Consider the following 25956-nt stretch of genomic DNA (forward strand, 5'->3'; position numbering starts at 1 on the left):
CGATCTGGAGGAGTAGCCGCTGTACTCCAATGCTCTCCCAAATAGCCAAACTCCTCACCCTGTCTCAAAGAGCAAGCCCAGCCACCCTGTGGAGAAACCTCATTTCCGCCACTTGTACCCGCAATCTCATCCTTTTGGTCATTACCCAAAGTTCATGACCGTAAGTGAGGATGGGGACATAGTGTGACCTGTAAACCAAGAGCTTCGTCTAAGAACTCAGCTCCCACTTCACCATCACGGATCAGTACAGCGCCCGCATCACTGCCACCACCACACCAAATTCACTGATTGATCTCACACTCCCACTTGCCATCACTCATGAACAAGATCCCTAGATACTTGAACTCATCCACTTAGGGCAGTTGCTCCCCCCTCACCTGCAGAGAGCAGTCCACTTTCTTCTCGGAGAGGACCATGACCTCCAAACTGCCAATTCTCATCCCAGCCACTTCACACTCTGCAGCTAAATGTTCGAGTGTGCACCAGAGATCACAGTCTGAAGAAGCAAGGGCAACATAATCTGCAAACAGCATAGATGTCACCTCCGAGTCCCTGTACCAGATGCACTGATGTCCATGAAAACCATGAACAGGAGTGTGGACAAGACGCATCCTTGGCAGAGTCCTATGTCCATCTTGAACGAACTCAACTTAATGCCAAGAATGTGAATGCAACTCTCACTCCAAAAATAGAGGGACCAAATAGCATGAAAAAGTGATACAGGCACCTCATAGTCCCACAGTACTTCCCTCAAGACATCTCGGGGAACACGGTCATATGCCTTCTCTAGGTCTACAAAGCAAAGGTAGACCAGATTAGCAAACTCCCATGAGCCCTTGAGTATCTGTGAGAGAACAAAGAGCTGGTTCATTGTTCCACTGCCAGGAAGGAATCCTCATTGTTCCTCTTGAATTTGAGGTTCAACTTATGGGCGCAACCTCCTTTCCAGCACCCTGGCATAGGTTTTGCTGGGGAGGCTGAGGAGTGTGATCCCCCCCCCCCATAGTTGGAACACATTCTCTGGTCTCCTTTCTTAAAGAGTGGGACCACCATCTCGGTTTACCAGGCCAGAGATACTGCACCTGTCTTCCATGCAACACTGAAGAGGCACATTAACCATGACCCCCCAGCATTGTCCAGTGCTTTCAACATCTCCGGGGCAAATCTCGCCCACCTCTGCTGCATTACCACTACGAAGGCACTTTACTGCCGTATCGACCTCAGCATCAGAAATAGATCCGATCTCACTGGAGGTTTCCGGTGCTGCCTCCTGAAAGGGGGGTGTGTACATTGGGTTGATTTGTTCCTCAAAGTGCTCCTTCCACTTCTCTATGATCTTCTTAGTCAAGGTCAGTGTTTCACCACCCTTGCTGAGTACAGCCTGGGCAACATCTTGCTGATCCCTCCTAAGGTAATGAATGGTTTGCCAGAACACCTTTGAGGCCATCTGGAAGTCATTCTTCATGGTCTCTCCAAATTCCCCCCAAGCCTGGGCTTCAACAACCGCCAGGGGCTGAGGCCAGTACCTCTCAACTGTATCAGGAGTCCATTTCATGAGCATTTCTCGGAAGGCTTCCTTCTTTGACTTGACAGCTTCCCTCACCACTGGAGTCCACCAGTGGGTCGTAGGGTGCCACCATGACAGATACTAACTGCCTTCAGGTCACAGCTTTTCGTGGCTGCCTCAACAGTCCACTCAGACTCAATGTCCAAGACCTCACCCAGAATGCAGGAGAAGTTCTTCCGGAGAAGGGAATTGAAGTCTTTCTGCACAGGGTCCTCCATGAGGCATTCCTAGCTAATGTGCACTGATCATACGGGCCTCCTGTGTCTATCCGGTCAGCATCTCATGCATCAGATCCAACTCACCACCAAGTGGTGATCAGTTGCCAGCTCTGCCCCTCTCTTCACCGGAGTGTTCAGAACATATGGCTTTAGGTCTGACAAGACGACTTTAAAGCTGATCATCGATCTTCAGCCCAAGGTGTTCTGGTACCAAGTACATTTACAAGTAACCTTGTGTTTGAACATGGTATTCATTATGGATAATCCATGACTAGCACAGAAGTCCAATAAAAATTCACCTATTCACAATTCAGATATTTTAAATCTGAAATTTCATGGTGTAGGGGTCCTGACCCAAAACGGGGTTGTGGGAGGGTCACAAAGTTATTGTAAGGGGGTTGCAGTATTCTGCACTGCTGCTGGTGGCAGCACTGCCTTCAGAGCTGGGTGGCCAGAGAGTGGCGGCTCCTGGCCAGAAGCCCAGCTCTGAAGGCAGAGCTGCCGCCAGCAGCAATGCAGAAATAAGGATGGCATGATATGGTATTTCCACCCTTACTTCTGTGCTGTTGCCTTTAGAGCTGGGCCCTCAGCCAGCAGCCACCACTCTCCGGCCACCCAGCTCTGAAGGCAGCAGCACAGAAATAAGGGTGGCATAGTATGGTATTGATCCAATCCCTCAAACAGAGACAAACACCTACAAGATCTCTATCAAGCATTCTTAAAACTACAATACCACCTGGGGAAGTGAGGAAACAGATTGACAGAGTGGTATGGGTACTTAGAAATCACCTACTACAGGACAGGCCCAACAAGGAAAATAACAGAACATCACTGGCCATCATGTACAGCCCCAGCTAAAACCTCTCCAGCACATTATCAACCTATCCTGGAAAACAATCCCGCACTCTCACAGACCTTGGGAGGCAGGCCAGTCCTCGCTAACAGACGGCTCCCCAACCTGAAGCAAATACTCACGAGCAACTACACACCACACCACAGAAACACTAACCCAGGAACTAATCCCTGTAGCAAACCTCATTTCCTACTCTGTCCCCATACCTACTCTAGCGACACCATCAGAGGACCCAACCACATCAGCCACACCATCAGAGGCTCATTCACCTGCACGTCTACTAATGTTATATATACCATCATGTGCCAGCAATGCCCCTCTGCCATGTACATTGGCCAAACTGGACAGTCCCTACGTAAAAGAATAAATGGACACAAATTGGACATCAGGAATGGTAACATACAAAAGCCAGTAGGAGAACACATCAATCTTCCTGGACATTATATAACAGATTTAAAAGTAGCTATACTTGAACAAAAAAACTTCAGAAACAGACTTCAAAGAGAAACAGCAGAACTAAAATTCATTTGTAAATTTAACACCATTAATTTGGGCTTGAATAGAATCATAGAATCATAGAATATCAGGGTTGTAAGGGACCTCAGGAGGTCATCTTGTCCAACCCCCTGCTCAAAGCAGGACCAATTCCCAACTAAATCATCCCAGCCAAGGCTTCGTCAAGCCTGACCTTAAAAACCTCAAAGGAAGGAGATTCCACCACCTTCCTAGGTAATGCATTCCAGTGCTTCATCAGCCTCCTTGTGAAAAAGTTTTTCCTAATATCCAACCTAAATCTCCCCCACTGCAATTTGAGGCCATTACTCCTTGTTCTGTCATCTGCTATCACTGAGAATAGTCTAGATCCATCCTCTTTGGAACCCCCTTTCAGGTAGCTGAAAGCAGCTATTAAATCCCCCTTCATTCTTCTCTTCTGCAGACTAAATAATCCCAGTTCCCTCAACCTCTCCTCATAAGTCATGTGTTCCAGTCCCCTAATCATCTTTGTTGTCCTCTTCTGGATGCTTTCCAATTTTCCACATCACTCCTGTAGTGTGGGGCCCAAAACCGGACACAGTACTCCGGATGAGGCCTCACCAATGTCGAACAGAGGGGAATGATCACGTCCCTCGATCTGCTGGCAATGACCCTACTTATACAGCCCAAAATGCCATTAGCCTTCTTGGCAACAAAGGCACACTGTTGACTCCAACAGCTTCTCGTCCATTGTAACCCCTAGGTCCTTTTCTGCAGAACTCAGTCCCTAGTCTGTGGCGGTGCATGGGATTCTTCCATCCTAAGTGCAGGACTCTGCACTTGTCCTTGTTGAACCTCATCAGATTTCTTTTGGCCCCAATCCTCATGCTGGACCTTATTTCTACCCTCCAGCGTGTCTATTTCTCCCCACATCTTAGTGTCATCTGTGAACTTGCTGAAGGTGCAATCTATCCCATCATCCAGATCATTAATAAAGATGTTGAACAAAACCGGCCCCACGACTGACCCCTGGGGCACTCTGCTTGATACTGGCTGCCAACTAGACATCGAGCTGTTGATCACTACCTATTGAGACCAACTATCTAGCCAGCTTTCTGTCCTCCTTATTGTCCATTCATCCAATCCATTCTTTTTTAACTTGCTGGCAAGCATACTGTGGGAGACCGTATCGAAAGCTTTACTAAAGTCAAGGAATTACATGTCCACTGCTTTCCCCTCATCCACAGAGCCAGTTATCTCATCATAGAAGGCAATTAGATTAGTCAGTCATGACATGCCCTTCGTGAATCCATGCTGACTGTTACCGCTCACTTTCTTCTCCTCTAAGTGCTTCAGAATTGATTCCTTGAGGACCTGCTCCATGATTTTTCCTGGGAGTGAGGTGAGGCTGACTGGTGTGTAGTTCCCCAGATCCTCCTTCTGCCCTTTTTAAAAGATGGGCACTACATTAGCCTTTTTCCAGTCATCCGGGACCTCCCTCGGTCACCATGAGTTTTCAAAGGTAATGGCCAATGGCTCTGCAATCACATCCGCCAACTCCTTTAGTACTCTCGGATGCAGCGCATCCGGCCCCATGGACTAGTGCTTGTCCAGCTTTTCTAAATAGTCCCGAAGCACTTCTTTCTCCACAGTGGGTTTGTCGCCTCCTCCCCATGCTGTGCTGCCCAGTGCAGCAGTCTGGGAGCTGACCTTGTTCATGAAGACAGAGGCAAAAAAAAGCATTGAGTACATTAGCTTTTTCCACATCCTCTGTCACTAGGTTGCCTCCCTCATTCAGTAAGGGGTCCACACTTTCCTTGACTTTCTTCTTGTTGCTAACATACCTGAAGAAACCCTTCTTGTTACTCTTAACATCTCTTGCTAGTTGCAACTTCAGGTGTGATTTGGCCTTTCTGATTTCACTCCTGCATGCCTGAGCAATATTTTTATACTTCTCCCTGGTCATCTGTCCAATCTTCCACTTCTTGTAGGCTTCTTTTTTATGTTTAAGATCAGCAAGGATTTCACTGTTAAGCCATGCTAGTCGCCTGCCATATTTACTATTCTTTCTACACATCGGGGTGTTTTGTTCCTGTAACCTCAATAAGGATTCTTTAAAATAGGGGCTGGGAGTGGCTGGCTCATTACAAAAGCAGCTTTGCCTCTCCTGGAATTGACACTTCCTCATCCGTTACTGGGAGTGGACTACATCCACCCTGAACAAATTGGCCCTGTCAGCACTGGTTCTCCACTTGTGCGGTAACTCCCTCCCCTTCATGTGTCATTATATAATGCCTGCATCTGTAATTTTCACTCCATGCATCTGAAGAAGTGGTGTTTTACCCATGAAAGCTTATGCCCAAATAAATCTGTTAGTCTTTAAGGTGCCACCCCTACTTCTGTGCTGCTACTGGCGGGGCATTGCCTTCAGAGCAGCTGCTGCTGTCCTGCCACCAAGATCTGAAGGCAGTGCAGAAGTAAAGGTGGCAATACCGTGACCCCCACTTCAATAACTTTGTGAAGTCTCCACAACCCCCTTTTGGGTTGGGAGCCCCAGTTTGAGAAACACTGGTCTCCCCCGTGAAATCTGTATAGTATTGGATAAAAGTACACAAAAGTTTTCACAAGGGAGACCAGATTTCACAGTTTGTGATGCATTTTTCACGGCCGTGAATTTGGTAGGGCCATATTTATAGTTAAGTATCTACTCAAGTGCTTTCCTGAATTGGGGCCTAAGCAAGTAGCCCTTATTCATGTGAATAATACCATTGAAATGGGTATTTTTACTAAAAAGACTAAGGGCTTGCTGTATCTGGCCATGATCCAGGAATTCTTCTGCGGTGCCAGAGTATGTTTTTTGCTGTTGGGTTTCCCCCCCCTCCCTTTTCCAAAGAATAAGAAATCTGTGGCCAAAAATAAGAGAGAATTCCAGTATTACTAACTACAGAAGCTATCCTCATTACATTTACTTCTCAAAATGGTGCTATTCATATAATTAAAACTGAAGAGTCAAAACAATCTCTTCTTCTGAATATTGTAGTTGTATGACACATTCATAACAAAACCAAGTATTAATATGTAAAATCAAAGATTTCCGAAATTAAGAGAAGTATGTATAAATTAAAGACTGGTACAAAATCATCATGTAATTAAATCATTTACCCCAAATTTACACTTTATATCCATATTCAGAGCATACACACATGATCCTGTTGAAATTACAGGGAACAGTATTTGGACCTTTATTAGTATCTGATTGAAATGAATAAACTAAATTTTAAGGGCCCAAAATTTGTATTCATATTGAATTAATCTAAAGAAATCTAAGTGAATCAGAGTTGGTCCTATGTGAATGCTGCAAATAAAAAATGCAGGCAAAACAAAAATGGCAAAATCTGACTTTAGACTCTTTTTATAAAAAAGCAAAAATTGTTTTTTCCTCCCAAGGCAGTCTTGCAGTGTTTGCATAGAGAAACAGAAACGTATACATCACAGCAAAAGGAATAAAAACCTAAAGTTCAAAATTAGATTGCTATATGTCACTTGGAAATATTTTGACTCTTACTCAGCAGCTGTCACTGTTGCAATAGTGGTAAGACAGGGATGTATCATGATACTTTTTAGGGAAGCAGAAGAAAAGTCTGTTTGCTTCCTAATGTCAATGAAAAAGGTTTCATCTTTCTCTCTTCTCATCTCTGATTATACAGGTGGTAGCATTATCTCTGAGACACTCCCTGCAGTGCTCTGTGTTGCCCATATTCCACATCAGAGAAAAATGTGTGCTTTTCTTAAACTAGGAATGAAAAAAAAAAACCATCACAAATACTATTCTTTCCCTGTTCATTTGTGTGTTATGGGACTGTCCTCTGTGGCCTACCCTACTACTCCCTACATGCTCTTCAACATAATCCACAGTAACTTCAAACTGTCTTTACATGCAAGGCACTTTGTTCTAGCATTTAAATCACAGAGAGATGTTTAGAATCTCCCCTGTTTTGTGTCTGCTTGGCTCAAGGGAGGGCATTTGGGAGCTGGTAATGGTTTCCTGACCTCAGCACTGACATAAGTTGGAGTAGCCTAGGGACTGCTCTAACTTATGTATCTGTCCTTAGGGTTCCTAGGCTAATGGAGGCACAGTGGAGAGGAGTTCAGCCATGTTCCCTGCCTGTACCTCTCTAAAATCCCTCTCACCCCCATCCCTGTAGGTGAGGTAAAGGGAGGGGCATTTGCAGCTGCAACAGAGGGCTTTACACCAAGAGAGAGAAAATATATAGCCACATTTAAAAAAGAATTATGAGATCTGTGGAAGGATGTATGTGTTGTATCTGTGATTGTTCTGTTCTCAAAACACAGACTAGTTTCCTAACAGCTTTCAATAGTGGACAAATAGTCGCATCCAAGGATACAGAAACACAAGTAATCAATTCTACACATGAATTACCTGCTTTCCTAAACATAAGGATGTTTTCTCTGTTCACTGCTGCAGTGAGCATACTGTGGCATAGAACATAGTAGCTCTACGAGTTGGGGTATAGAATGTCAAGTCCCTAGCTCATTAGATGTTCATCACATACTGACTTATCAGTAAATAAGTTCAGTATCATGGCTGATGTTTAATAACTAGTAAATAGTTATTGATAACAGATAAAGGTTTTTGGGTTAATACTCGTTTATTTATGTATCATGGTTATTACAGTAGTGCCCAAGGGCTAGCCAAGAACAGGGCCACATAGCACTAGTTACTGTACAAACAGAATAAGAGACAGTCCCTGCTCTGAGGAGCTTAGAATCTAAATAGACAGGACAGAGACAGGGTGGGGGGAAATGGATAGAACAAATAGGCAGAGTGAACAATGCGATGGCTACAAAAATCATGTTAGTACCATGAGTTTTGCTTTTGTTTTGTTTAAATTCTTCTACTGACTTTAGGTCAGGAAGGCATAGCTAGAGGGAAAGACAATGGACTGAAGGGGTGTATAGGACTTAAAGCACATAGGCACTCAGCAAGGGGGATGGACTGTTGAGCAAAAACCAGTTTGATTACTAGAGCTGGCCAGAATGTGGGATTTATGGTTTGCTGGCAATTTTGCCGTTTTGAAAATTGATTTTGTTCTGAATTGGAATGAACCCAGTTATTTATTTAAATTTTCCCCAAACTGGAAATTCTGGGTCTAGAAGATGCTGGTCTAGAAGGCTCCTGTCTCATGACTGCAGACTCTGGCTCTGACTACTAGGTCTGGCTGCCCATGACTCGGCTGTGACATATTTAGGGTGACAGAAGGGGGCAGTTCTGAGTGGATCATTTATATAAAAATGAGTGTCAATATGTCATGTAGGCTCATTGTTAATCATGAAATATATTCTTGATTCAAGTTCTCCAACAACTTATGCTGAGGTATTTTGACTGGGAGTGCAATTATGTAATTAGCAAAATAAAGGTATGCTGCCAGATATTTGATTTCCTAGGTGTACCTTCAGGTAGGTGCACTAGAGGGTAGTACTGATCTCTTCCAGTGATGCAATTTGGGATTATAAAAGTAAGCTGCTATTGTATTAGGACAGATTTTCATACTGGAAGTTATAACTTGAATGCTTGGTGGATAAGCCAGAAATATACCAAAAGGCAACCTCAGGATCTGCATAATTGTCTGTGTACGGGTACAAAGCACATTAGTCCTACTCTACACCACCCCAAGATTGGAACAGAAGTCACCTGAACATTGGCTACCATCCTGGAAAACATTTAAACAAATTAAAGGGCTGATTCAACCCCCAGTGAAGCCAGAATTTCCACAGTGACTTCATTGAACTTTGCATCAGGCCCTGTCTGCTGAGGAGAACATAAAAAGGTATACATTGCACCAATTTCAGTTCACAGTCTTTAAGTGGCCCTTTATATAAACTTCTATTAAATAATCAGAGCAAGATTTATGTGGCACTCTTGATACAAAACCACAAATTCCCAGGACTTGATTTGCTCCTTTTTAAATCAATGTGAGTTTTGTATTGACTCCATTGGCAGTAGAATCCAGTCCTTAATCTCTTCTTTTATTTTCCCATTTTCTCTTTCACTTTTCCTTTTGGGGCTATCCAACAGCATTGACTTTTAATGGAAAATGTTTTTACTAGAGTAGCATACATACTAAAATGCCTCCACAATGCAGTATGTGTAAACGTTTCCACAACACCTTCTGGCTGGCGCTGTGGAGCGTTGCTAGTGCTGCAAAGTTGTTACTGCTGCTAGACCTGTTGTTCTTGGAGCTCAAACGTTGGCTGCGCTAGCAGAGAGTGCGTTGTTGCACTCTGCACTAGCAGAGAGTGTGTTGATTCAGCAGACCTCAGTGTTATTCATAAAGAAAGACCATAGGCTCAGTTTAGTGGTGAAGGCACTTGGCCAATTTTGTTGTCAGCAAAGCAAGGTACTAGCACTCTGTCCAACAGGTCATAGGGACGCTAACCCATGTATGCCTGTGACAAGGTAGAGGCTCAGTCAACATAACAAGATGGTGTCCCCTAGGCCAGTGGCTCTCAACGTTTCCAGACTACTGTACCCCTTTCAGGAGTCTGATTTCTCTTGCGTGTCCTTAAGTTTCACCTCACTTAAAAACTACTTGTTTACAAAATCAGACATAAAAATACAAAACTGTCACAGCACACTATTACTGAAAAATTGTTTACTTTTCTCATATTTACCATCTAATTATAAAATAAATCAATTGGAATATAAATATTGTATTACATTTCAATGTATAGTATATAGAGCAGTATAAACAAGTCATTGTATGAAATTTTAGTTTGTACTGAATTTTCTAGTGCTTTTTATGTAGCCTGTTGTAAAACTAGGCAAATATCTAGATGAGTTGATGTACACCCTGGAAGACCTCTGCGTACCACCAGGGGTACATGTACCCCTGGTTGAGAACCACTGCCCTATGCCAATACAAAGATACCCTTCCTATGACTTCTCCATTTATACGTTGATACAAACAAATTACATATTACACTCCAGATGTTATTAGTTACCACCCTTGCACCTTGTACCTGCTGGTTTGAACAAAACCTCCTCATCCATTATCCTGTCATTCCATCCTTATCTTTAGGAGGGGTCAGTGTGTTCTTGTACCATCTCGTATTAATGTGTTTATGCAGTCACTTGAGAGGTTTGTGTATTTTTGTACCATCCTCTCCAGTCAGGAATGTGCTTACATGGTTAGCTGATACCTAGTGTGTTACTATTCTGCAAAGGCTGACTCTGGATCATAGTCTTAGTTATGCCCAGGGCTCAGCAAGGCCTATATACCTAAGTCCACTTTCAAAAGTTATGTAAGCACTTAAACACCTACATTTTATGGGAAGTCAATGGGACTTAGGCTCCAAAGTCACTTATTGGTCCCTATATGTATTTTAATTACCTTTTGAGGTTGTTTTAAGTTTGCTTAGTCCGGATGAGGTGATTCAGTTCATTATTGCTTTTACACTCCCCAGTCCTCAAATCTGTTTTTCTGAAAGCAGTACACTCTGTGACTGGTAACAGGCAGTCTCTTGTTGGCTTGCATTTCCCTTTCATTTTTCCATGGTGTCTCAGTTTCTTCTGCTGTTTTCATAGTGTGCTGTATGGTTGTTGTAAAGGAGCCATTAAAGTGAATGTTGTTTATGGACCGTGCAGTATATTCTCATTCTGCCTTGGTTAAACCATCAAGGACAACTGAAATAAGGCAGTATGCAAAATGAGGCTTTCAGACAAAGTCCTAGTGGTATTTGATATAGTTGTCCATGTCACTAGCTTCTGGTATGGTCTTTTGAGTGGTCTGACTGGCCCTCCTTAATTTGCCCACAGTCAGGGCAATTCTTGGACCCTCATCTCTAATTAAGTCTAGCAGTCTGTTTTAGCCTCTTGGCTGTGTTCACAGAGGCAGCGTGGTGCAGGGGTGTTGCCTGTTTACTCTCCTAGACCCTTGTGCTTCCCTGTCTTTGTCTGTTCTCTTCTTTATAGCAGGCCTTGTTTCCTCTCTTGGCTGCAGCTGTGGGTACCTGCCTCCATGACTGGCAGCTCTGGCAGCTATATGGGGGTGTGGTCAAGCTGCTAGCCTATAAACAGGAGAGAATCTCCTTCCCCTTCTGTCTATGTTCACTATGAGATTTGTAGACCCCATTACAGCCCCATTATCTGAGGCAACAAATCCAAGAGAACAAAGGTAAATCAGATGACAGTTTTATCATGCAGCAACTAGTGGCATTCGAACATTTTGTATAGTGGGGATACTGAAAACCATTGAAGAAAAGTGTAAACCCCAGAACCCCTAGTTCCAGAACCCCTGGCAGCAATTTAACAATGCTCCCCCTCATGAAAAGTAAGGGTTTTTTTTTGTTATATCTGGAACACACTTTCATTGGATGGATGAAGATGGATACAGGATTATCAGTGCAAATGTGACCTTAACTTTATGCGTTTTATGGATTTATATTTTCATTGTTTTGACTAATTTTTAAACACATTACACAAACAAGAGAAAACAAGGTAAACTTCAAAACACACATTATATTTCCGTAGTTAAAGTTGAGGTTCCATTTTGCATTTAGACCATAGATTCAAGCTGTTTGTAATGTAAGAAAAATATAACATTTTCTCCCCAAACATGCCACGCTTGCTCTATGACTATCTAATACATTTTCTGAGAATTTACAAATAAATCTCCTAATAGGTTTGAGTTAAAATTAATTAAAAGCTGGTCCTTTTAAGAAATTTAATATCTGTGTCTGTCATTCCTGTGTCCCAATGATCCTAATAATGGAATAACCAACTCTTCAAACTTTCCCTATAGTTAAAATTAATCCAAAAGTTATGCATACCCTATATTGCAGTGGTTCTCAAACTTGTTCCACCACTTGTGCAGGGAAAGCCCCTGGCGGGCCAGGCCGGTTTGTTTACCTGCCACATCTGCAGGTTCAGCCAATCGCAGCTCCCAGTGGCCGGGGTTCGCTGCTCCAGGCCAATGGAAGCTGCTGGAAGTGGCGCAGGCAAAGGGACATACTGGCTGCCGCTTCCAGCAGCTCACATTGGCCTGGAGCAGCGAACCGTGGCCACTGGGAGCCGCGATCGGCCGAACCTGCAGACGCGGCAGGTAAACAAACCGGCCCGGCCCGGCAGGGGCTTTCCCTGCACAAGCGGCGGAATAAGTTGGGAACCACTGCTATATTGGAAGAAATTAGTAATTATGCCAAGACATTAAAAACTATTGTATCTAATTGTTATGAGGCAAAATTGTTATATAGACTCTAGACAGGGCCAGTTCAATGGCCATTACAATATCAGAGTGAACTCAACCAGTCATTCCCCTTCTTCTATAGCCAATTTGTATACAATGATTCTGTTGGTTAAAATGAGTCTGCAGTGTGAGGGAGCCTGACTGGAATATGTGTCAAGAGTAGAGCTGTGTGGAAACCAGCATTTCCATCCCATGGAAAATTTTATATTTAAAAAAAAAAAATCATTCCACAAGTGAAATTTTTCACAGAATCAACATTTTTGAAAAATTCTGATTTGGAAGAACTGAAAAACAGAATTTTTCAAAATTTTCATGCTGTGTCTCTGCCTCCTAGCCAGTTGCCCAGGAGCCCACCAACTTCCCCACTAGGTGAGTAGCCTGGGAGCTGGCCAACTGGGAATTTGGTCAGCCCAGAGAGCTGGCCAGATAGGAAGATTCATGATTACGCATTGGCTGCTTTGTATTGCACTGGTGATGCAAAGCAGCAGTAAACCTACTTTATCTGACCAGTGCACTCTGTTAAGTGCTACTCTAGTGTACTGATGGAAGAAAAACCCCTAGATCTGCCCTTCTCCACGTCTTGGAGGGCTGCGGTCAAGAGCTCTTGGAGCTGCCTCTGTCACAGGTTTGGGGAGAGGACGATGAACCTCTTCAGCTGTAGGAGGAGCAGAGGTGTGCAGTGGAGCAAGGTGCATATGTGTGGTGGAGGGGCAGAATTTCTGTTGGGCTGGGGGCACAAAATTAATTGCAGTGGGGCTGGGTAAGCATGGAATTGATGTGGGACTGTGGAGGTGCACAATTTAATTAAGATATAGCTGTGGGGCACACTCAGGTAATTAATCGGTATTTTGGCGTTCTTGGAGAAGCTGAAGGCCCTCCACTCCATCAAGCAGCACATTATATACATAATTTGTGTAACTTGATCTCAACTGAGTTCCTGCAGCTGGGGCAAACAAAATTGCCTTGCTCGCTGTAAATTTGTGAGAGTTGGATGCAGTGTAATAGTCCAGGCAGGCATAAAACCCAACTCTAACATTCCTCCTACACCTGGTCATTAACCTCATTTGGGAGTTGTCCATGTTTCTATTTCTTGCTTTAACATTTCCATCTCATCTTCAAGTATCCCCAGGGCCTTCCTCAGATCCTCTTAGGAATATTTTTCATAAGGATTGTATTCTGAGTAAGCAGCATGTCTCATATTCATATCCTGGCTAATTCTCTCTTCTGCTCCTAGTCTGTTCTCTATAAGGCTGATGCAGATGAAAAAATGAATATTTGTAAGAAGCTCTTCCTTTTTCAGATTTTATGAAAGTCTGTTACATTTAAGGGTTTTAGGGTTCTATCATATACTTCTAAAAGACTTGGGCATCTGTTTTAGCTCCATTACATGCCTTGCATCTCTAATATCCCACATATTTGTGAAGAAGCAAAGAAACATGAAAATTACTATTTGAAAGAAACTGAAATGTCTACAGGAAGACATCCAGCAGCGACAAGGAGAGAGGACCTTCAGGAAAGATTTGCAGATTTTATGCTAGATAAAAGAGACTTTCCTTCACAATACAAAAGTTCAGGATTCCTTTATCATCCCTAATAAATTCCTCTTCTGCATGGAGAACACATTTTCATGCATGTTACCATATATGTCTGAAAAATAAAGTATTGTGGATACCTCTGTTCTGTGTGTTTTGTGTAGTTAAAGTAAGACTTCCTGTCTCTGTGGGTTTAATGGGCTGTGCTCAATGTTTTGAAAAGTAGATTTCAATATTAAATAGTTTATTATTTAAAAGAGAAATTCTGCAAAATTTGTTTGCTATGCCACAAACTTTACCATTGCTTCATGCTTCTCAAAAAACAAATATTTCTCTTTAATATTTCTCTTAATGTTTCTCTTCTACTTATTTTATCAGATCACAACATGAACATTTGAAACGTGAATTTTTGTCTTCTGGGTTACAGGCTGATGATTTTCTGGTTATATTCTTTCCCTACTTTTTGTTTCAATTTTGGATGATTCTTTATCAGTTGATAAGACTTTAATGTCAATGTTGCAGCAGAAGGTTACATTCTGCTCTGATACTATGTCATTAATTGAAATCAAGTGTGCTTTACCTAAAGAAAAATAATATAATGATGGTGTTTAATGTGCTGTTTCACACTAACAATGCATGTTTGTGCATATGCACACATACTCATCTATTTCCACTCTTCTCAGACTGAGGTTGAAAGCCACCTTATAGAGGATTTCTTATGGGATTGCTCTACTTCCCTCAATCTTGTTTACCCTCCCCCCTTTAGATACCAAGTACTTTTTTGTTCTTCTAATTAAACTGGTTTTGAACAGCTTTTGACTTATTATTTTGTAAAATGCTGTCCTCATGTACATAAATTTGGAAACAAAAAAGAAATCTGTCCTGTTAAAAAATAAGTTATTTAAAATATTTTTGCATTCTTTAATTATGCAGTAAATTCGTTATGTAAAAACTTAAACAGGAGACCTTTTATTTCTGATGTTTGTTGTAAGTGTTTTGACCAGTAAACTACTCATTGTCTACTGATTTTTTTATTATTATTATTGTAGGCTTATGATGAGGAGATGTATGGCAGTAAATATCAGTGGATCATTCCTGGGTGGTATGAAAGTTCATGGTGGGAATCTTGGATTAATTCTTCACACTGTCTCAGCAAAAACCTTCTTACTGCCATGGAAGGTTACATTGGAGTAGATTTTGAACCTCTCAGTTCAAAAGTGATAAAGACCATATCAGGACGGGTTAGTATCTTTCTTTCAACTACTTTTTAACATTCAAAAATATTCCCCTAATGTACATATTACTTCACCTGTTAAATTTTAAAAATTTGATAATTGCAGAAAGAGACATTGTAGGGTAGCTTTTTAAATATTTTGTGTCTTTGGGTGAATTTGGTGATCAGGAAAGAGAGGGACTAATAACTACCAACAGAAATAGTCATAGTACAGCAAGCATTAAGCAGTCCCTCATCTCTCACACCAGAGTCTCCACAACAATCCTCTATTTCTGCCATGTTTTTATGTAACCCTCATTCTCTTTTCTCCTCCTGCCCTCATTTTATCTCCCTCTGTCTATGAGTGGATCCCTAAACACTGTCTCTTTTCCCTCAAGCCCCCAGCCCTTTCCTCATCATCTTGCAGACCTTTCCTAAGGGCCTGCTGCTTCATTTCCCTTGGAAAAGACTCTAAACAGCGCTGGGAACTTTGGAGCAGGCCCACCCCTCCAGCCCCACAATGTTGGGGATGAATGTCTAGGAAGCACAGGGAGGGCTCCTAGAACCAATCTCTGGGTGCTCCACATCCTTCCCTAGGTTTCCCCAAGTTTCACCTACTATTCCCAGTCTCCTTTGTCACCAATTTATGTCCATCTCTCTGCTTCCCTCCTCCCACATTTAGATTTCCCTGTCTGGTCCACTTCCTCCTACGTTATCCTCTCACTTTCCTGCCCCTTTCCCAGGTCTCTCTCTACCTCTTCCATGACTCATTTCATTTCCACCTCCCCGCTCCCCATCTTCTGGCCAAAGATTTTCTAGGGGCCCAAATGAGGTGGAAATCGCTGCTGCTGCTGCTAGCACAGCTAAGAGGCAGGTAGCTTGCCTCAGAAGAGAAGTGCTGCTATGGAGTAGCCTTCCTCAGAGGGCAATGCCGAGCGTAGAGCACAGCATTATTACTACAGGCAACTGCAAGGCGCAGAGAGCAACCAGATCCTATGTTTTTGGTGCCCCTTACAATGGGGTGCCCTAGGAAGAACCTATTATTAGACCTAGAACTAAGGCTGCCATTGCAATTGACGAGGGATTTCCAAACAATTTTTTAATCAGAGGTGCTCATGTTTTTCCATGAGTCACTTTTTGACATCAATGCTTACTGGAAAAATGTTAAGTACATTAACATTCTGATCAAACAATGTCAGTTCATTTCTTTTTAATTATCATCCTTATTATTTACTTATTTGTACTTGTATAGCAGCTAATATGATTATCCTCCCCCTCCAGTATGCTATTTTAAAACACATAAGATATCATTTCTTCTCTTCTGCAGGGTGATATACAGATAAAACCCCTTTCCCTGTTGTCTTTGTTCTTGGATTTTCCCTGCAGTCAGTTACACATACATGCCCTTAAGGCAGTAATGCACAAGCCTTATACAAAATCCCCAAATTACAATCCACAATACTAGATACTATGCAGGGCAGACAGATCATTAGAAACCTTTTTTTGCTATCTACTTCCTTAGCTGTATACATTATTTATACTCGGTAAAGCCTGATCCTGCAAATTGTTAACCTCACTAGCTCTCTGTGACTCACAGGATTGGATGTGCTCCAGATTTTAGATAGATAAATATGCAGCATGCCAGCTTATCACATAACCACGTGTATGATTTCTGAAGGTTCTTTGTCTTTTTGAGATGTTCTTTTTAACACTTAGAATGTGTTGTGTGTATTTGTTCCTGTATAAAATATAATGCATAAAGTCCCAGCCCATGAAAAAATGGGCCTGATTCTCCACTGCTTTGCCCTCATATAGTCATTCACACCTGTGCAGATTGAGTGCAAAATGCTACCATTCTGGAACTCATTGCAACAAGCCATTACTGAGGTCAAGAGCTTAGCAAGATTCTGAAACAAAACAATAACAACAACAAAACCTAGACAAGTTTGTGATTTTTTAAAAAAAATCACTTACATAGGAAAAAATTATAAGGTTTTAAAACCTCACTTCAGGGCAAACCCAAACCTCTGTGACAGAGATCTGGAAAAATCTTCCCCTTTGGTAATTCTATGGCTCACCAGTTTGCAACCCAAGATGCTGGATGCATTGGAATGGAAGACTGATGGATGAAAGTAAAATTACTTAAAATGGGCGCTTCTTACATATACAGTCTGTGAAATACATATTCATCTCTTTCCAGGCTCTTTTCCTCCATCTCCCACCATCACTCTTGAAATTAATAAGAATGCATGATCTCATGGGATTTTAACTCTTTCCTAGCCCTTGCTTTAAAAATCTTTTCTATATCAGTGGGACACTTGTAATGAAGATTCTGTGAAGTCCTGAGCTATGTCATGAAGTTTTATTTCCTTCTCCACAGACTCCACAGCAGTATGAAAAGGAGTATAATGACAAACGGGGAGATGGACAGTCCAGTAAATTTCATGGTTATGCCTACGATGGAATATGGGTGATTGCCAAAACACTGCAGCGGGCAATGAAATATCTCAACACTACAAACAAACACCAAAAAATCGAGGATTTTAACTACACAAACCACAAACTTGGCAAAATATTTCTGGATGCTATGAATGAAACCAACTTCTTTGGTGTAACGGTAAGGCCCAACCTGCTCTTATTCACTATATTTTTAAGTCAGTATCTAAAGTATTCAGATTATATTTTTTAAATAGTTTGAAAAATAAAGGGAGGTGTGTATATGCAATTCCTGTGTTTTGGGAGGTTTCTGTTCTCCTTACTTGCTGAATGGTGCATGGGCCAGATCTTCTTTGTACAACTTCAGCAGAGCACGGAAGCAATGTGCTTAGCTGAATTGGGCTCCTGGTGCACTGTAGCAGCATTGTGCTGCATTGCTGTCAGATACAGGCTGTAGAGTTAGCACTCTGGCCCCAGGAGGACTGCTCCAAAGAAAGATGAAGCATCTGGCACTGAGAATCTGATCCATGATGCATTATCTATGTTTGATATGTAACTAGATAAGCATTTAAGTGCTTCTGGTTTTGTGCCAATTTCTTCTGATAGAAAATATGGTGTTGTGTCTTAGAGTGGTACAGAGTGTGATTCATATATGATACCTCTGTTTCCCTTCCTAGTCAAAGGTGAAATAGGTGTTGATAAAGAGCAGATACGTCAATGTTTTGGAAAATTCAAACATATACACATCAGTATGTTAGGATATGCATCATGAGGTATTAAGGGAAGTAGCAAAGAACTTAGGCCCAAGTCCAGCAAGCTGCTTCACTTGTGAGTAGTGGTACTCTGGCACTGAGTAGTTTGTAGCTTATGGACTTAACTGATCTATTGACCATATTGGAAACCTAATGAAAACCAGGGAGCTTGTGGAAGATTGGAGAAAAGAACATGTAGTGTCGATCTTGGTGGGGGAAATGGGAAAGCAGCAAGAGAAGTACTCAACTTGAGTTGCATCTCTGCGTCTGTGCGCAGTGTTACTACCAAAAGCTAACTTTCATGTCTTGTCTTATAAAATAATGAAACAACTATTAAGAGAAAGATTCCTAAATTTCTAGAGGATAACAAAAGCATTAATCTGTAAAATCAGTCCCACACAAACATTATATATTTATTTTAGAATTACAGAATTAGTGAGTATAACAAGCAAAATGCTCAGTACTAGCCATTTGATGTTAGTTGATTCCACCTCATGGCTCCTTGATCCTTGGGCTGCTAGGCACCAATATAGTCTTGAGGAACAACTCAGAGTGTCCCGAAGGGTGTGTAAACTGTACATGCTGCAATAGACCCTAGGTGGCCATTTTAGCAGCTAGAGATTGATGAAATTCTGGGATGTTCTTGTAACACTTTCTTTTCCCCACTACATGCTTTACACTGGGTAGCTGAGAAGTGGGGGTAAGGGGCAGGAGACAGTGGTGTGGTGCTAGCTACACCAATCCTTCACCACCCAGGAGTTTCCCCAGCTAGCCATTTCAACCAGTTTTAAGGCTGCTTTACATTATTGGAGCAGCACAAAAGCATCTTTGGTGGGACCAAGGATCTAGCCCAATATATCTACAGCCAAATTCTGTTCTCAGTTATTCCCCTTTAAATCTGTAGTAACTCTTTTGATTTCATTGAAGTGGCTTCAGGCTTTTAGGAGTGTAAATCAGATCAGAATATGGACTTTACATTTTGAGAAGTCATTTAATAGCGTGTCTTGCAAACTGTCGGATGTACATTAAAAGTACAGCTCCATTTAGAGTTGATACAGAGCTGTCCAGGGGGATCTCTGGGAGATACTCTGATTCAGGATGAATGCCTTCCAGAGCTCCGCAACATGCATGGGGAGAGAGCCTGCCACTACACATGCCTGGGCAAGCAGCATGCTTGCTGATTAGCACCTGGAACGCTAAGTGAGTAGATATGGAATGGGGACTTTTAGGACAATATGGGTTGCTGGTGTGGCATGGAGGTAGCAGTCCCTGCTCTTATCTGAACACAGGGACTTCAAGTTTCATGTGGCTTTGAATAGAGCACATAGAAGCTGGGAAGGCTCCTTGGCTGGTCCCTGGTTACCTGGAAAACTGCGTAACAACCTGTCACAGTCTGGGCACAAGTTCATTTTGATCACATTAAATATTAACCTGTCACTTGAATTCAAAACATGTTGAAGTAAAGTAAACAAAGGGTAATTACATATGGCAAAAAATGGTGTTGGGGGAAGTGTCTAGTTGCCCACACCAGCAGTCAGTGGCAGGACTGGTTTTATTTAATATCATCATTAAGTATTGTAGCATTACCATTTTGGAAATACTTATATTACAATAAAACTGTTAAAGGAATATTGTTTAGGCTGCAGTATAAAAGAAAAACACTCATGTTAGGATATGATACAATTTACAATTTTAAATGCAAATTTAATTCTGACGCTTACGCATTCTTGTTCACTGAGTGAGGCAGGGGTCTGATGGAAAAAAATTTGTGATAATTTAATTAAAGATTGTATCATAATACATGTGCAGAAAAGGACTGAATGAATGTTGTACAGAAAACTGTAAACTGGATTTCTTAACTTTCCAGAATTTGATTTTGAAATGTAAATAGTGCTTTTTAACAAAGGATTTGTACATAATTCCTTACTTTAAAAAAAAAATTCTTTGATATTCAACTGTAACTATCACTAGCAGGGTTTGAATGCTGCACCTCTTGTATTGGAACACAGATTATTATCACTTAAGCTGTAGAACTAGGAATGGTAAGTGATAGTAGGAGAAAGCTGCTAATCCAGCAAAGCGATTGACCACAAGGTACAAGTACTGCTTCCAGGGGGTATCTGGAGGAGAGCCTAGATCTCTCTTCCCCAACTTAGCCCAGAGTTGGGGAAGCTGCTGTTTCACTCCCTGAAAGATGAAAGGCTCCTGGGGCCACGTGTTGCCATTGGGAGGTGGTTGTGGGGTCATGTTGTCTCACTTCCTGTCCCTCCCCTGCAAAAGTGTTGTGGGAGCTCTGGCTCTGTTCGGTTGCATGACGGATTTAAAGCAGAAGAGGGTAATGGCTTCATGGATTAGTTTGGGGAAGTGCTTCAAGCACAAGAGTCAGCAAGGAAGATGGCACAAGAGCACTTACGGGGGAAATAAATAGAGAGGGGCAGACTAGGGACCATCCTTAAAGATGAGGACAAGAAGCTTGAATTTAATGTGGTGAATTCAAGGCATCCAAAGAGGAAGTTGATTTAATTGGTACGGGAAGGTGATCATAGCAGCTGTATTTTTAATAGACAATGTGGGTCAGGGAGACCAGAGAAGAGAATATTGCAGGAGCCTAGACAAGAAATCACGAGAGCCTAGATGGGAATTTTAGTTGATAGAAAAGGCCAGATCTCAGAGTTGTTACAACGGAAAAAAACAGCAAGATGTGGACATGACTTAGATGTGTGGCACACATTGTTGTTGACTCTTGTGATTTTATCGTCCAGACCCAGCATCTGGCTGTCAGAGGCTCAGGAACACCCAGAATATGGGGTTGCTTTTCTGGACCAGCTTGGCCAATAGCCATTGATTGATCTATCCTCCATAAACTTATCCAATCCTTTTTTGAACCCAGTTATAATTTTAAATTATCTCAATTTTTGTTTAAAATGTAGGTACGTTTCTAGCACTCATAGAGAAAAACTTGTAAACATGATCACTAAAAAGCTCAAAAGCCAGAAAATGAATGCAAAGAACCCAACATTTATTATATGTTAAAATCTCATGATTTTAAGTCAATCTCATGATATTTTGGAGGCCAGGCATAATTTTTGAATGCTTGGGGTTGGCAATACTGAATCCAGAAGTGAAGTGAGAGTCCAAGGCAACAGCCAGGTGTTGGGGTGCAATCATGATGGTGATGGTAAAGACATCTGGGAGGATATGTCAGAGAGACAGATCAACATGTGCGATGCACAGAGATGTCTCAATTCTATGAGCCTATGACACAAATATAAAAGTTCTCGTAACTGAGCATTTTCTCAATACCTCAGGAGCAGATTAGGACCCATCCTGTCACCAGCACAAGGGAGTAGACTTCAACTCTGCATAACTGATACTCAATAGCTCTCCCCTTTGAGTGGGTGGAGCTCTATCTCCCCCCAAAACACCTGGTGGCATAGCTACGCTGTCGTGTCAGGGATCCTGCAATGTAGCCCTGTTTCACCTGGTCACCCTGCACCTCTCCAGAGCAGCAAGGTGACCTGGAATGAGACTGTGGTTCCCTGAGTTGCATTTTCCCTCCTGGGATGCTCCTAGGGCAGTGCTCCTTACTAAGGGTTAGATCACAAAGCAAATATCAGGTCCTTTGTTTTTTCTTTCCCTCTTTTCTATGTCCACCTCTCGTTTAATCTTGACAGCCCATCATGGTAAAAACGATAGATTTTATTACCACAGTCTTGGCTGTGAAGGGAAAGTATTTAATCTGAGATGAAGAAGCATGACATTTTAATTTTTAAACTATTCTCAGAGGAGACATGAGAAAGTGAAAACTCATCTATGAACTACGTTTCTTTGAGAGGGGAAAGGGACAATGTTTCATCATCAGCCAGGTTGAGTATTGATGTGATTTTTGTATTAATTATGTCTTATCCCCCTATGATTAATATTGTTGTTTTCTAATGTTTTTGTAGTATGTTAAATTATTGTTCAATGTGATGAGTACCTTGGTCAGGGCAATTTGTATAGTATAATTAAGTTATTATTTTTATCAAAACAGCACCTATTCCCTAAGGCAATACCAACTAAAACTATCAGTTAGAGGCCAAGGTACTTTTTAGTCTGATATTTTGATCAACAACCTTAATGTTATCTTTTGTTACATATAAAATGTACATTTTTGTTTAATCCAGGTTTTTATCAGTAGTATATCAAACTGCCATAGAAAAAGATTCCAATATAGCAGTAATCGTGGGATTCTAGATCTTGAAATGGAAGAAAATAACTTGATCTATCTATTAAATAGAGTGCTAATGATATCCCATTATACTAACTGACCAATGTTAGGCTTTTGTCGGTCAGTGGTGTGAAAAAGACACCCCTGACTGACGTAAAGTTTCACCTACAAAAGCGGTGATGTGGACAGCGCTATGTCAGTTGAAGACATTCTCCTGCCAACATAGCTACTGCTGCTCATTGGGGGTGGTTTACACAGAGCAGCTACACAGGAGACCTTACAGCAATGCAGCTGCATTGGTACAGCTGGGCCACTGTAAGGTCCGCAGTGTAGACATAGCCTTAGGTCATGAGTGACAGTGAAAGAGGGACATGATAGAAGGGGTCTTGCAAAAAGAGCAAAACCAAGAACTATGATGCTTGTTTCCTCTCTGAAATATAAACTCTGAGTTTAACATGTCCTTCCCACAGGTGATCTGGTTCTCAATACATTGGAAGAAGAAGACCCTGTTAGCAGTTTGTGGATCTTTGGGGCAGATTCTCTGCTTCATTGAATTTATACTTGGTGATGCAAAGTGGGAGACCATCAGGGAAATAGTTACAACTCTTCATCTCTGCCTGGCTCAGCCCAAGCATAGGTTAGAGTATGTCTAGGGGCTCCTCTAAGCTGAGTCAGCTGTTCATGGCCCCCAAAGCACCATTCACCTGCTGAGCAAAGCCACAGCATAGCATACTTTGGCCACTCCTCCTCTCTATCATTTCTAAAGCTGGTTGAAAAACTTTTGATACCTCCTGGGGGCCCCCCTTGAAAAATTGCTGTTTCTTCAGGAAGGTTTCTTGTGTGGTGTGGGTGTGTGTGTGAGAGAGATCCCTGCTGACCCCAGAATAGCCAATACCCAGGGGTTAGGGCACTCACCTGGGATGTGGGTGACCCAACTGAGTGCCCTAACCACCAAGCTATAGACTCTCTCTTTCTCTCTCTTTCTCTGTCTAGCCCAATGAATATGTGTTTATTTATACATAGCAGAACAGCTCCCTCAGGAGAGATTGAGGGAATCCCACCTCTTGCAGCTATTTCACTTTGTATAAATAAATATTCTGAGAGACAAAGAGACTGACTCTTTAGCCTGGTGGTGAGGGCACTAGTCTCACCTTGGAGATGGGACACGCAGCTTCAGGTTCCTACTCTGTCTGATTCGGAGAACAGATGTAAACCTGTGTCTTTCATTTCCCAACTTCATGCCCTTACCTTGCCTTACCATGCTATTCTTCTCTTAAGGGTTTTGTGAACATTTTTTGAAAGGTCTCAATTTTGTTCTGATGCAGAATGAAAACAAATTCTGAAATCTCAAACTTTTTCACTAAACAGAATTGTTGTTTTCCAGCCAGCTCTGATCCAGAGTTGGCCTGCATTTTGGAGGAGGCTGGCAGGGGAGTGGGGGGGGAGGGGGGATGAAGGACTTAGCAATGGTAGTTCTGTGCCTGCTGAGGACTTCTCTGTAGTTGTGTCTTTTGTTCTTTACACAACAATCATAATATAAAAGAACTACATGGGCATAGTAGGGTAAAAAAAATGTGTTTTCTAACTAATATACAAAATGTGAGACTGAGTTAGGTATATACATTGCTGCTCTGGCAGGGTACTGGGGATTTTTGAAACACAGGACAGTGAGCACCATCAGAGGCTCACAAAGTATTTAAAGGGATGCTACCCAATTCATATACATTACACATGTGTCCCATACAAAGGCAGTGAAGTTAATCTTCTAATGAAGCATCAGGTATGACAAGAATGCCATGCTACATGGAACAAAGGATTGCATTTGGTATTTGAAAAGCCTGTGTTCCTTCTGCAAATGTAAAGTAGTAATATGAGGACATAACAGTATGAATGTCTACTAGTAAATTTTGTAATGATAAACCTTTGCATTGCTAACTTGCACTGGGGCTTGGCGGTTTTGGAGTAGGGAGCTGCTACTGGCTCTCTACAGTCCAACTTTCCCACTCTGTCTGAGCTGAGTGGAAAATTGATACCTGAGAGTTTACATCTTTTCTATGTAAGGAGACTACTCTGTTCTACTCAGGCTCTTATGTAGTGTTGATCTCTATAGTATCTGAATGTCCTCCAGTAATGCATTAAGCAACATGACTAACATCTGCTTGTTCTTTCTTCCTCTCCCCAGGGGAAAATTATGTAGGGAATTATTTTAATACAATATATGGTATGAACAATGATGTGTGTTTACATAGCAAAATATAAAAATGATTGAAGAAGTGCACACTACACTTGGAACAGAAGATGGTGGGGTCTACGATGGTTTTTCATTTTCATACCAAAATCTTTTCCTGGCCCCTGCAAAAACTTTGTCACCTCCACAGACAAGCCTTACCTTTGCAGTGGACAGTTCCATTTTGCTAGAAGAGCAGAGCTGTCAAATGCAGTTCTCATCTTTCACCTTCAGGTGTCCTGGAGGAAGACTATTGAGTGTCTTGTAGATAAGGAACAAGACCTCGAATCTGACACATTATTCTAATGGGCATATTATTGAATATGTCCAGAGCTCTGCCAGTCAATTTTGCTACCAATGTGGTCATTTTGTGATCATTAGGAATTGCATGGAGTGTGCATAATCTTTTAAAGGTAAGGAAATATTCAGCAATATCACTGGATTTATCATACTGTGGACATAGTTGCTCCCATTTGTGGATTTTTGGGGAAGTGGAGCCAGCAGCTGAAAGATTTTGTCTTTTTAACTTCATAACAGCCAGTTCATGCTTCTGGTCCTCCATAGCTGCTTTTTTGTGGGCAGCTTTCTTTGCCTTCACAGCTCTCTTGTGGGCAGATTTTTGGTGTTTTCTTTTAGCAGCTTTTTTTTCGAGTTGTTTTAATTTGATCAGTTTCTTATGTTCCTTTTCTTTCTCTTGTGCTCTCAGTTTGGCTAAATCCAGGTTTTTTTGGACGCCACTTTGTCATCCTAGCCTTTCAGTGTTTAACCTAGCTCTACCTGAGAGTTAGAAATTAAAAAAACAACCCAGCTTGTGAATTCCTTTGCTACTGTAACTTGACCCCTCTGCAGAGAAAAAAAAACCTCTAACTGCTCTCTAACCCTCTAACTGCTCTCAGCAAAAACCTGTTTCCAAGCAGCCAAAAGGAAAGAAAAATTTGTCCTTTTAAAATCCTGCTGTGCTTTTGGTTCAAAAATTACCCCACCACTCTGCCACCATGTCAGGGTTCCCTCCCCACTCTGAACTCTAGGGTACAGACATGGGGACCTGCATGAAAGACCCCCTAAGCTTATTTCTACCAGCTTAGGTTAAAAACTCCCCAGGCACAAATTTTCCCTTGCACCTTGGGTTTAAGTAATGCTGCCACCACCAAGTAATTTGACAAAGAACCAGGGAAAAGGACCACTTGGAGTTCCTCTTCCCCCAGCAA

General features: G+C 41.9%; 1 protein-coding gene across 2 annotated transcripts in view; it reads left to right on the plus strand.

Moving 5' to 3' along the window:
* GABBR2 (gamma-aminobutyric acid type B receptor subunit 2) overlaps positions 1-25956 on the plus strand; it is an 842917-nt gene that overhangs the window by 395666 nt on the left and 421295 nt on the right. For both annotated transcript variants that reach the window (XM_073332465.1, XM_073332464.1), the window contains exons 6-7: positions 14960-15151; positions 17504-17740. In XM_073332465.1, coding sequence (XP_073188566.1) covers positions 14960-15151; positions 17504-17740 — 429 coding nt within the window. The remainder of the gene's footprint in view (positions 1-14959; positions 15152-17503; positions 17741-25956) is intronic.

Source organism: Lepidochelys kempii, chromosome 2, assembly GCF_965140265.1.
Source record: "Lepidochelys kempii isolate rLepKem1 chromosome 2, rLepKem1.hap2, whole genome shotgun sequence".
NCBI classification, from domain to species: Eukaryota; Metazoa; Chordata; order Testudines; family Cheloniidae; genus Lepidochelys; species Lepidochelys kempii.